This window comes from Pollicipes pollicipes, unplaced genomic scaffold (assembly GCF_011947565.3).
Source record: "Pollicipes pollicipes isolate AB1234 unplaced genomic scaffold, Ppol_2.1 Scaffold_6686;HRSCAF=7923_pilon_pilon_pilon, whole genome shotgun sequence".
NCBI lineage: Eukaryota > Metazoa > Arthropoda > Thecostraca > Pollicipedomorpha > Pollicipedidae > Pollicipes > Pollicipes pollicipes.
Window position 1 is genome coordinate 26,572,106 of NW_023596921.1, and position 12,116 is coordinate 26,584,221.

The 12,116-nt window shown below is 58.3% G+C and overlaps 1 protein-coding gene across 1 annotated transcript in view; it reads right to left on the minus strand.

Moving 5' to 3' along the window:
• Nucleotides 1–11,668, minus strand: part of LOC119108506 (ecdysone-induced protein 74EF) — an 88,362-nt gene extending 76,694 nt beyond the window's left edge. The window contains exons 1-5 of the mRNA XM_037232079.1: nt 11,582–11,668; nt 10,828–11,001; nt 10,346–10,471; nt 9,709–9,796; nt 8,636–8,806 (exon numbers count right to left, since the gene is read on the minus strand). Of these exons, the coding sequence (XP_037087974.1) occupies nt 8,636–8,806; nt 9,709–9,796; nt 10,346–10,471; nt 10,828–11,001; nt 11,582–11,635 (613 nt within the window). The 5' untranslated portion in view covers nt 11,636–11,668. The remainder of the gene's footprint in view (nt 1–8,635; nt 8,807–9,708; nt 9,797–10,345; nt 10,472–10,827; nt 11,002–11,581) is intronic.
• Between the last annotated feature and the right edge of the window lie 448 nt (nt 11,669–12,116).

Genomic DNA, 12,116 nt, shown 5'->3' on the forward strand with positions numbered 1-12,116 from the left:
CCCCCCCCCCCCCGCCTCACGGGCAATTTGTTACCTAACTGGTGCAGTGTGAAGACGAGAATCTTGACAGAAGTAAATGTTCAAAATGAACCAGGGGAGCGTGCTGGAACCTTGCAAACATTGATCTGAAGTGCGACTTTTGATGGACACTTAACAGCAAACGCGAATATTTTACTTAAATAGTGCTCTCGTTCGATGTTTGCAGCGTTTACAAACTTGTCCAGTTTCGAAATAAATATTATATATATTCAAGCCAACACTGGACGGCGACACACAAAGCTCGACCAACCATCCAGTGTCGAAAGGAAGCAATTTGCACCACCGCAGGTACCGCCCGTTCTGTAGAGAATACAACGCCGCGGCGAACGCACTGAAGGAATCAACGAAATAAATACCCATTCGAAGGGCGGCAGGAGACGCTACGTCCGCCACGCCTGCTGGCAAGTCCGAGCCTAGAAAGAGAGCGACAGGTGCGTGAGAGCCCTACGGAGCCTCTGCCCGGCTTCCACATCTGCCTCAGAGTCACCGTCCCACCTGACGCCGTGCGCTGCCGACTGGCGGACGCCGCCGGAAGTGGCCCTATCGCCGCACCACGCCCGGGCCGTCGCGTCGCCGCTCTCACGCTGACCTAGCACCCCCGCGGCGCCGCTCGCCTGCTGACGTCAGCCGGGCCACGGCGACGCCACGCGCGCCGCAAAGGTCAGGTTGCGCGCGCCGCAAAGGTCAGGTTTCACGCGCCGCCGTCCCAGAGGGAGCGCCGCCGCCGCCGCCGCCGACGCCGTCGACCCAGGGCCGTCCGACGTCACGTCGACGAGGAACGACGCCCCGGGTGCGCGGCGCCCGGTCGGCGCGCCAGCGGCAGGCCCGGGCCGCGCGGCGTGTGGGCCGCCGCCGACCGGTCGACAATACATGCTCGGCAGAAATAACCAGCCACCGGCCGCGAATAGCACGGCGGCTACAACCCGCACTCGCGGCCGCTAAACATAGCGCCGGCGCCGTTTGAAGGCGGCTGACGTCGAGGCCTGAATTAGATGCACGCCCCCAGAATCGGCCCCAGGTCACGGACTCTGGAGAGGTCCAGCCGCCGCCGGCCGCGGCGCAGCAGGTCAGACTCCTCGGGGAGCAGCGTCGCGGTGCCGGCCGGACGGGCCCCGTGCCGGGGGCTCGCCGCGCTGCTACGGGACCCCCAGCAGACTCAGAGTCAGAGGCCCCACCAGGGCAGACTTAGAGCCAGAGGACCCGCCAGGAGGCCAGTCAGAGGACCCTCAGCAGACTCAGGGCCAGAGGATCCGCTAGCTGACTCAGAGTCAGAGGACCCACCAGCTGACTCAGAGCGGCCACGGCGGCAATGGAGTAGCGGCGCTCTGTTAGCGTACCGTTGGGAAGAGCGTAGCTAGTTCGGCGCGGACGGCAGCGCCGTGCTTGCGTCACTGCGGGTCGGGTGGTCGGGTGGTCGCCTGCTGCCCTGACAGTCGGCGATCCGGATCCACCCCTCCGCACTCAACACAGCCGCACAGATCCGGCACCCCTTCAGCCGACCAGCAAACGTGGTCCCGGTCCGACACTGAGACATCCCCATCACGGATTCCTTTACACCTATAGTGTCAGCTGTAGTGTACAAGTTCGAAGTCATTCAACTTTATTCGCTATCGGCAGTGCAGGAGGAAACCGAAATCATCGTATGCATGCAATAGTTAGGCGAAATGCATTGAACAGCCTGTCCCAGGACCTGATAGAAGCGTCAGTGAGCCGGGCTGTGGCAGATTCTGCGCTGCGAAGCTGGCATGTTCCAGGCTGGTCCTGGCTCCAAACGAGCCGGTGGTGACCTGTATCAGTACTGGGAACCGGGCACTATTATTGACTCGGCCGAATATAACTGAAACAACATGGCAGCTTGACTCCGAGGTAACGGGAGTCGACTCTGACTCCAACAGCAGCTGCTGCGCACGCTTGGCGTGTTGATTAAAGCAACTCACGTCAGATGAAATCATCCGCTGACAAGCTTACACTGGATGCCACCACATGAGTGGAATTTCCCATATATCTGGGGGGGGGGGGGGCGGGAGGGGATCTTACACTGGATGCCGCCACATTAGTGGAACTTGTCATGTGGGGGAGGGGTAGAAGGAGGGGCTCCGCCTCTACATGACCTCATATTTGAGCCACGATCTCGTACTTGAACCACGACCTCATGTTTGAACCATGACCTCATATTTGAACCACGACCTCATACTTGAACCACGACCTCATGTTTGAACGCCCCGGCGCTGAACGCTCCGATTAACCCTGCTCCAAGGTCACGAGGCCGAGCTGCGTTTGATAGGCCGCCTGTCACTGGGATGGACCGCAGTGCAAAAACACGGCTCTGTGTCGAAACTTTCCCAGTCAAACTGTGGAGCGCTTTCCCACAACGCTGCTTAGAAAGGTGGCGAAGCTTTGTTACGGACGTCGTTTTGTTGAGAACGATCGTGGTTCATTATGTAGCTGATCGTAGATCATTGTGCTCATGTTTGATCGAGGGAGCACAATGAATAAGGCCTGGTCGTAGGCAATCGGCCTGCAGTGAAATCAAACATAGCAACGAAATTACGAACTGAGTCAAGGTCTAACTCACGCCTGCAATTTCACGCACGCCCCGCAGTCCAAGTCCGAACAGCATCTCGTCTCCGAGATAAGAGTTCAGGTTATGGGGTCCACTTGAGATCCGCTTCTCACGTGATGGCCCACCACGATCCGATCCGGCTTTCGCGAATTTTCGAGCCGAGAGCCTTCGCTTTCACTTCAAAACATCTGGATCGGTGCAGATCCCGTGGAGGCTTCCATTACAAGCGTAGTCTTCTTCACCTGGTCACAGCGTCCTCTCCACGAATGTCCCCGGGCGCAGCTCGCGCCGGACCGGTGCACTTACAGGCGCCCGGCGAGCCTCAGGTCAGCAGGCAGTACTTCACGCCGGCTCCGGCTCCGGCGCCGTCAGGTTACACTGACACTCAGACTGACACTGACACTGACACCAGCACCGTGCCGGAGAGACAACCACGACATTGACCCCGACGCCGACGCCGCGAACAGACAACGGACCAGTGGTGTCTTCGTGGGGACGCGGGTCGCAGCAGGAGCTAACCCACCGACTATGGGCCCTTGGGCTAATTTGTTTGGTCGAAATGGAAGACGTTGTATGCAATTTTAGCTACCGGTGATTTGATGAGTCAGTCACCTCGAGTCCGACTAAATTCAAGGATGTTCTTGAAAGGTAAACAAAGCATGACGGAATCATGCTGAGACGGCGGCAGGCATTCTTCTCACTTTATGTTGATCTCCGGCTCGACTCCAAATTGCTCAAATCAGGTAAATGTACGGCTAAGCAAGTCGGGAGCCCGGCGACAACGGGCCGCGCGCCGGCCGAGCCGGGTCAGACACGGCGCGCCGCCGGGCAGCGGTGCGTGCCGGCGGAGGGCGGCGACAGGCGACAGATGCGGAGTTGGCGCCGCCTGCACGGCTGCAGCCTGCGCCCGAGCGTAGCCGGCGACCGTGAACCCAGCGACCTTGGCAGTGGGCGAGTCTCGGCCGGCGCAAACACCAGACAGCGCCGCCCGGCGGAAGCGCCGCGGAAGACGGGGACGCTCGCGTGCGCGCGCGCCCGCGCGCCGGGGCGCGCTATGCCGACGTGCCAGCAGTGGGCAGCATTGTCGCGTGAGGTTTGCCACCGCTGTCGTACTGAGACTCAGCTGATCCATCATATAGTAAAGGCAGACGGTCGATCACGATAGTAGTGCCTCCCCTCACTCGTAGACCATAAACAACGGCGGCTGTTTCGAGAACCGACGTCGACCGTGCCTTCCCGGTTAAAGTTGGCGACATACATTACGATGCTGACGCACATGGAGTAACACATGCCATAAACATAGGACTGCGACGCCCATGCAGTCGAGTGGGTGCTACAGCACACAACCGATCATAAGTCATCCAGTGTGCAGCTGGCGCAGAAATATTCGGGACACGTGGACTAGCCAGGCCGTGGAGTAGAGGATATGACGTGAACACGATCTTGCTCAAACACGGTAAAAGGTTCATTATTTGCCACCGCCTGCAACTTTGACTTGAGAGGGGCAGTGGGAGGCCAGTAAAAAGCCTGCTTATTTCGGTATGTAAATACAGGTGCCTGGCAACGAACTACACCCAGGACAAATCAAATTTAAACGGCATTACATTTTAGACAGCTGTGCCAACAGGCTAACAGAACAGCGTGAATTTTGGAGGTGTACGGTAAGCCCACGTGACCTTGTATCGTGAATCCATATCAGGGCGGACCGTTTTTCACGTAAAAATGCGAGGATTGCGCCGCATACCACTCTTCAAACCGGCTCAGCACCTGGGTTTGCCAGATGTGCAATCGAAGCCTAATGTCACGTAAGCTGAACAGTTGCGTGAGTCCAGTCTGATACGACACATTTCTGTAGGCGTGACACGAATGCCCATATTGTTGGATAGTGTAAATCACATAATTATATTCGGTCGTTTACATGACATTTCAAATGCTGAAGGCAGGTGCCATAGCCTCGAAAGCACTTCAAACGTGAGCTAGCGTTCCCGCTCCTCTCTGATATACAAATAACACATTATTTACAGAACTGTGTCCATCTTTTAGATATAGGTGTATAACGCCACTTGCATTACAGTAGGCGCATTGAATACCCAACATACATGTTTTCTGATACCTATGAACATAGCATCTACCTGCTATTTTTCCGGATAACATGATCCAAGCGATGCTGTACAACGGTTGCACCCGACAAATCACTGTCCCCACCCAGCAGGCCCAGAACAGGACGGGCCCGCTCACAAGTCACAATCATTGTCCCACCAGCAGGCCAGCAGAACGGACGGCCCGCTCCACAAGTCACAATCATCTGTCCCACCAGCAGGCCCAGAACAGGACGGCCCGCTCCACAAGTCACAATCATTGTCCCACCAGCAGGCCCAGAACAGGACGGCCCGCTCCACAAGTCACAATCACTGTCCCACCAGCAGGCCAAGAACAGGACGGCCCGCTCCACAAGTCACAATCACTGTCCCACCAGCAGGCCAGAACAGGACGGCCCGCTCCACAAGTCACATCTGCCCCCGGGCGGCCGCGAACACGCGCGTAACCTCAGCTCGCCCCTGCGCCGCCGCCAGCGCCGGAGGGCCGCGGGGACGGCACCTCACGACTCTCCGGCTGAAAATCCTCGCCGTTGCGCCACTCGGCCGAGGCCGAGTGGCGTCCATCGGCCGCCCCTTGCACAACGCACGGCCGGCCCGGAGCAGAACGGTCCGCATCGGCTCCCGCGACGTAGGAGCCCGCGTCCACGAGCAGAACGGTCCGCATCGGCTCCCGCGGCGTCGCAGGAGCCCGCGTCCACGAGCAGAACGGTCCGCATCGGCTCCCGCGACGGCGGAGGAGCCCGCGTCCACGGGCAGAACGGTCCGCATCGGCTCCCGCGGCGGCGCAGGAGCCCGCGTCCACGCGCAGAACGGTCCGCATCGGCTCCCGCGACGTAGGAGCCCGCGTCCACGCGCAGAACGGTCCACATCGGCTCCCGCGGCGTAGGAGCCCGCGTCCACGCGCAGAACGGTCCACATCGGCTCCCGCGGCGTAGGAGCCCGCGTCCACGCGCAGAACGGTCCACATCGGCTCCCGCGGCGTAGGAGCCCGCGTCCACGCGCAGAACGGTCCACATCGGCTCCCGCGGCGTAGGAGCCCGCGTCCACGCGCAGAACGGTCCACATCGGCTCCCGCGACGGCGGAGGAGCCCGCGTCCACGCGCAGAACGGTCCACATCGGCTCCCGCGACGGCGTAGAAGCCCGCGTCCACGCGCAGAACGGTCCACATCGGCTCCCGCGGCGCAGGAGCCCGCGTCCACGCACAGAACTGTCTGCATCGGCTCCCGCGACGGCGGAGGAGCCCGTGCCCACGCACAGAACTGTCCGCATCGGCTCCCGCGACGGCGCAGGAGCCCGCGTCCACGCACAGAACTGTTCGCATCGGCTCCCGCGACGGCGGAGGAGCCCGCGTCCACGCACAGAACTGTCCATCATTGCGGCGGAGGAGCACGCGCCTACGCGCAGAACGGCCCGCAGTGGGCGACGTCGCTATGGCGCATCATGCCACCACATTCGAAGCCGTCAAATTAATCAAATGCGAAGCCTACATATGCCGCCCGCAAGTGGTTCGAGGGTTGGTTTTAGATTGCAATTTCTTGGTTCTATTTATTCAGCGTGAAACGTTGCATGTGGCAAATGTTAGATTGGAGAAGAAATCGAGCGTCCTTTACATGCTACAGCGTTAAGTCACTGGAGCTTCACTCAAATTATAGAAGGTCTTAGCCAATTTCAAAACCAGGTCAATAGAATGACCAGGCCTCAAAGAGACGGTATCAGACCTCTTTCGCAGACACAGCTTTATCGGGCAATAAGCCCTCCGTACCGTAAGTGCTAATTTCAAGTACGTTAAAAGAACCTTGCTTTCATTTCCACAGCCAAAGCTCTGATTTATAAGATGAATATCAAAGTACATCTCACAGCGCAGTCATAATCATCAAACTCAGAAGACCGTCCGTAAATGACATTTCGTTTTTGGTAATTTCTTAACACTCTCTCCCTTCCTATTTACGTATTAGTTACACTGGATAACCCACTCCCCTGGTTACGCTGTGCTAAGCGTAACGTCCCGAAAAATAACGACATTTTGGTGTCCGATTGACCTAGAGGTGGAAAATAAATAACGACCGTGTTCCTTGTCATAACAAGAAACCAACGGTGCCCGGCGTTAAGATTTTATGTGTTTGTTTTTAAAAGACATAAGCATGAATTGCGACGACACCTGAGCGAAACGTGGCCATGCCCAAAACATCTCCTCCCTACCTTGTTACGCTTTCGTTACGCTCTATCCCCCCCCCCCCCATGCGTAACCAAATCTATGGACGACGCCAAAATGAAAAGAGCGCCCATCAAAGCCAACCGCGCTTTTTAGCGCTGCGCTGCGGTGTACATTACTAACAGCCGAGTACACGAGGATGACCCTTGTGGGCCAGACGAAGAGTCCCACACGCCAAGACGAAACTTTCTTTTTACGCGCTCAGCTACATTGGACGTGTCGACATTTTCATGGCACGGCAACTGTATAGATAAGCGCCAGGTGTCACTTCTGTCGACGGCTTCGGAACTCATTGCCGCCGAGCGCCGCCATTTCCGGTGGCTACCCAGGCTTCGGACGAGGGAGGCGACAGTTTGTCGGAGGAGCCCGCAGCCTGGCGGCAGGGTTTTGGCGTAGGGCCGCGAATCCATTGTTGTTATCATATGAACAAACTCTGAGCTCGGGTTTTTTTGGGTTTGATTCATCACAGGAATGCATCTCCAGCTGGTCATCACCGCGACAATTTGCAACAAAAAAACAAAAACAAAAACGGTTCGAGTCTCCCCACTGCGTTGCACTAGCTGCAGTTCCAATGAACACGATAAGTACAACACGGCTCGTGCAGCTACGACGCTACTGAAAACAGCGAAATCAAGTCGCAAAGTTATCCCTGCCGCTCGCCGACCACCTGTCTGACCCACCGGGGGTCATCATAGCGGAAATGTTAAGCCCGCAGAGCTGAAAGATGCTCGAGTGATGTAAATAACTCCTGCTGCCTAAACTGAGTGTACGGGTGTTTTGTCTGCCAGATAATTCAGGTTTTTGCTCGCAGTTGGTCAGGCTGCAAACAGGTCGCAGCGATCTTAAGGCACCTTAATTTTGAGCTAAACAGCTACTTCATAGATCATCTGCATATGCACCAGGAATATGTCGATGTGTCACGAGATAGAGCTGTTCAACCTTGCCAAAACGGGCACGTAAGCGAGGAGGAATGGCTAATCCAGCTGACCGTTCTTCTTAGCAATAATTCCATTTTTGTGACGTCACTATCAGAGCTTTGAGCCATTTTCGGCAAATAGTTTGTACTTCGGGATTTTGAGTCACGTTATATGCATTAAGGGCATAAGCAATTTTGATGAGGGGAAAACTTACATTTATCCTCTGCAGCTGTTAACGTTTATTGTGCCTTGTAACGCAACCAAATCGGTAAATCGCCGACGAACGATGTGCTGTGAGCGACATGTCTTAATTGGTGAGACGGCGGCCACTGTTAACCACAAGCACCTTGCACCACCTGTCCAGTTCTGTGAACGCGTCGCAAGACAGAAGCTCATGCCTGAGCTTAGCAAAGCCACCCGCGTTTATGCTTTGCAAAGGGAGAGAGTATTACCTAGCGCCATCTGTTAGTTAAATTAGAAACTGACAGATAGAGGTCGCTGGCGATCCGCCTCTCGTGGTTTTCGCGACGCCCCCGACAGGTGGCTGCAGCTACCCGAACTGCCATCCGTATTACTAAAAGGCCATCTGGTTACCAGAACTGTAACGCATATCTGACACTACACCACGTCTGTTCCCCAGCCGAATAGATGGACGAAGAGGCGCACGCTGACTAGACACCCCCAACTCGAAGCGGCTCTGCTACGTCGGCGGTCACCGCGCACCACTGCCCTCCACCGTCACGACAGGCACGACAGGCGCCACAGGCGCCAGCGGACGCCCGCCGACCGGCAGCGAGTACTCACCGTCGCCGAGCCCGTCAGAGGGGTCAGGCTTCTCGCGCTTGATGTGGCAGGGGGCGCCATCGGCGCGACCCGGCCCGGCGAACGACGGCTCGGACACGTAGGACGGAGACGGTACTGAACTGGGCGCGCACTGCGGGGCCGCACCCTTGGCGCCGGACGACTCCAGCAGACCTGCCGCACGCGAGCGCCGCGATCACCGGCGATGCAGATACACCGAGCGAGGCGCACCGTGCACTAGCAAATGGTCGCGAAGCTGAAAGGTATGTGACGAGCCCGGCCGGCACCATAGCAGACGTGCCAGAATGGATAGTCGATGAGTAAACGTTTTGAACGGAATTTGTACACTAGTTTGAAAATAAAGTGGTTTGCATACCTGAAAACATCGAGCGGCCTCGCCTTCCAATAACTTATTCACCCATAACCACAGTGTCTTCATACTTTCGCCTGTCCTACCTCAAATTTGAAAAAAAAACAATCGGCTTCACCCGCACCAGCGTGATCGGCAGGCGTGCTTCACCCGCACCAGCGCGATCGGCAGGCGTGCTAAAGCCATACGTCAACCGGACTCCCCAATGCTGCAGCTCAGCACCACCGGTGGTCCCTGCACCCAACAGCCCGCACGTGACGACGAGACGGCCCGCAAATAGGCAGGGCCGAAGCCCCGCCAACGGTCAGGACCTGATCGGGCCCCGCCGCGGGTCCAGACCTGACCAGAGCCCCAACGCGGGCCCGACCTGACCGGAGCCCCGTCGCGGGTCTGGACCTGGCCGGAGCCCCGTCGCGGGTCTGGACCTGACCAGAGCCCCGTCGCGGTTCTGGACCTGGCCGGAGCCCCGTCGCGGGTCTGGACCTGACCGGGGTCCCGTCGCGGGTCTGGACCTGACCGGGGCCCCGTCGCGGGTCTGGACCTGACCAGAACCCCGCCGCGGGTCCGGATCTGACCGGAGCTTCGTCGCGGGTCCGGACCTGACCAGAGCCTCACCACGGGTCCAGACCTGACCGGAGCCCCACCGCGGATCCGGACCTGACCGGAGCCTCACCACGGATCCGGACCTGACCGGACGGCGACTCACTAGCTAGCAGCGGGTTATTGACGGCGATGGAGCGGGCCGGAGGGCCCGGACCCCTCTCCGCCGGACACTGGGTCCTGTCTGGCTCGTCCTGCGGGCATCAGGCGCGTGAAGTCACACACCACCACCGGGTCAGTCATCATCGCGTCTCGGTTATTCACACAAGGGTGGATCTCAGGAACACGTGTCACTTGATGACCAATAGCATTATCCGCATCAAAAGGAACACAGTAAGTGCTTGGAAAGGATATCTCGGTATCTCTGGGGAGACTTCAGTCATGACATCAGATATAGCCTTAACTCAGGTTAATGGCAGATTGCTTCAGTTGAGCAAGCATGCGTTGTATTCCATTTCCAGTTTCGATGCAATGACTAGTGATGAACTGCCACGTCCCTGGTCACAAAATAAGTACAGAGTTAACACTGAGTGCAAGACAATAACACTTAAAGACGGGCACAAGTAACAAATAATTAACTAATGCTTAACGCATGGCGGTTTAAAACGTTCTACTAAATGCATGGCCTCCTGATAACCTGGCAGAACCAGACCCAGCCAGACAACACATTTACTGCTACGCATCTGGATTCTCGACTATCTGAAGAGGGGGCAAGCAGGTGACCAAAAAGTTTACCCCCTCACCTTGACCCTCAGGTTCAGTTGTTGCAGCTGGGGCGTCAACTCGCCGGAAGCAGACAGCTGTCTGCGCATGCGCATTCGCCGCTCATTCAGTGCCGTGCGCCCGCCGTCAGCTAGCAGTTCCTCCACCTGCCGGCGGCGGCGCCACCGGCGCCAGCGGCGTCAGCACATCTCCGTCCCAGCTGGTGGCCGTGACGCCGCGTGACCAGCCGCGGAGCGGCCGGCGCCGCATCACCAAACCCCGATAATGGTGTCACCAATCTCGGTCACGGCCACCCACCCGTCTGTGTACACCCCGCTCACCGCGCCGGGCGCCCCACCGTCCGCTCTCGTCTACAAAAACCGGCGGGATCAACACAGTTTTCCGGCCAACGAAGCGCCCGAGCACGCGGAACTCGCCCCGCTCGCCCCCGTCGCCGAACTGGCCAGCGCGCGGGCTTCCCGGCTCAAATAGGTCAGTGGGTCAGCGCGCGCCGGCGCCCCACCTTATACTCGGACAGCAGGTTGCCAAGGTCAAAGTCGAGGCTGACACTGGAGGTGAAGAGCTGGCGTGCCGCCTCCGAGTTGAAGGCTTCCTCGATGGCGCCCAGGTCGTTGGGGGCGGGGTCGGGCAGTGCCGTGAAGCTCACGTCCGACATGGGCTCCTCCAGGATGGCGCGCTGCGGGGCAACGTCGCCGGTCACGGTCGTCGGGGCACGGGAGCCGGGCAGGGCCAGGCGGCTGCAGTGGGCAGCGCGTCGGCCTAAAGCACGGCTCGGCTGACTGCAGGGACGTGGAAACGTACAGAGCAAGGGAGCCAGACTTCATTGGTAAGTACATTCTTTCCCAGCAACAACAAATGATTTATGTGACGCACGCGATACGCGGGGCATGTCTCCCCCCCCCCTTCCGCTTCCTCTAACGACTGCAGGTGAATGCATGCAGTCTAGCCCAGGACATGAGAACCAAGAGAGACACAAAAACGAGCAGGAAAAGCTCGTCAGCATCCAAAATTGGTCATCATCATTGAGGCTTTAGAATGCACTGCATCGCTGAGGTCATTTGCATCGCCTGCCTTTCACTCTGAGGGAAGCGCAAACGTCGTGGGAATCGAGCCCCCATCTTACGCATCACAAAGAACAGCACGCAGCACGATCATGTCTCTCGTGGCGCTAACAGATTCCGTGGCGACAAACAGAACAATCCAGCAATCGCCGACCACCGCTCGCTCCGCTGATCGCCGGCCCACGGTTCACTCACCACCTGTTCTTCGGCGGCCATGTTGGGGTCCGAGCCGGGGCCCGTCTTCGCCATCTGACCACCCCCGCCGCCGCCAGGACGACCGCCGCCGCCGCCGCCTCCGCCGCCGCCGCCCGGCCGTCCGCACGGGAAGGCCACGGGGGGAGGTGGCGGCTGCGGAGGTGGCGGCGGCGGCGGCGGTGGCGGCGGCTGCTGCTTGGCGTCCACTTGGCACACCAGCTGGTTGGTCAGCCAGCACATGAGATCGTCGTCCGAGTGCGTGGGCATCATACTGGATACGGCACGACGAACTGTAATCGCAGCGAGCACGGGACGCCATTAGACCGGAGCGCGGGACGCCATTATAAGAATGCTTGGCCAATACGCCGCATGCATAGCGGCATGCTTTCGAATTACTGAATATCAAAGCTCCTGGAGCGTTTGCAACACACTGACTGCAAACCCCGTTATCGGTGATCTCCTCAGCTTTCTTGGTCTGACTAAAGTCTGGGTTTATGACATGCTACGGGATGCAAGCTAATCGATCCAGTAGAAC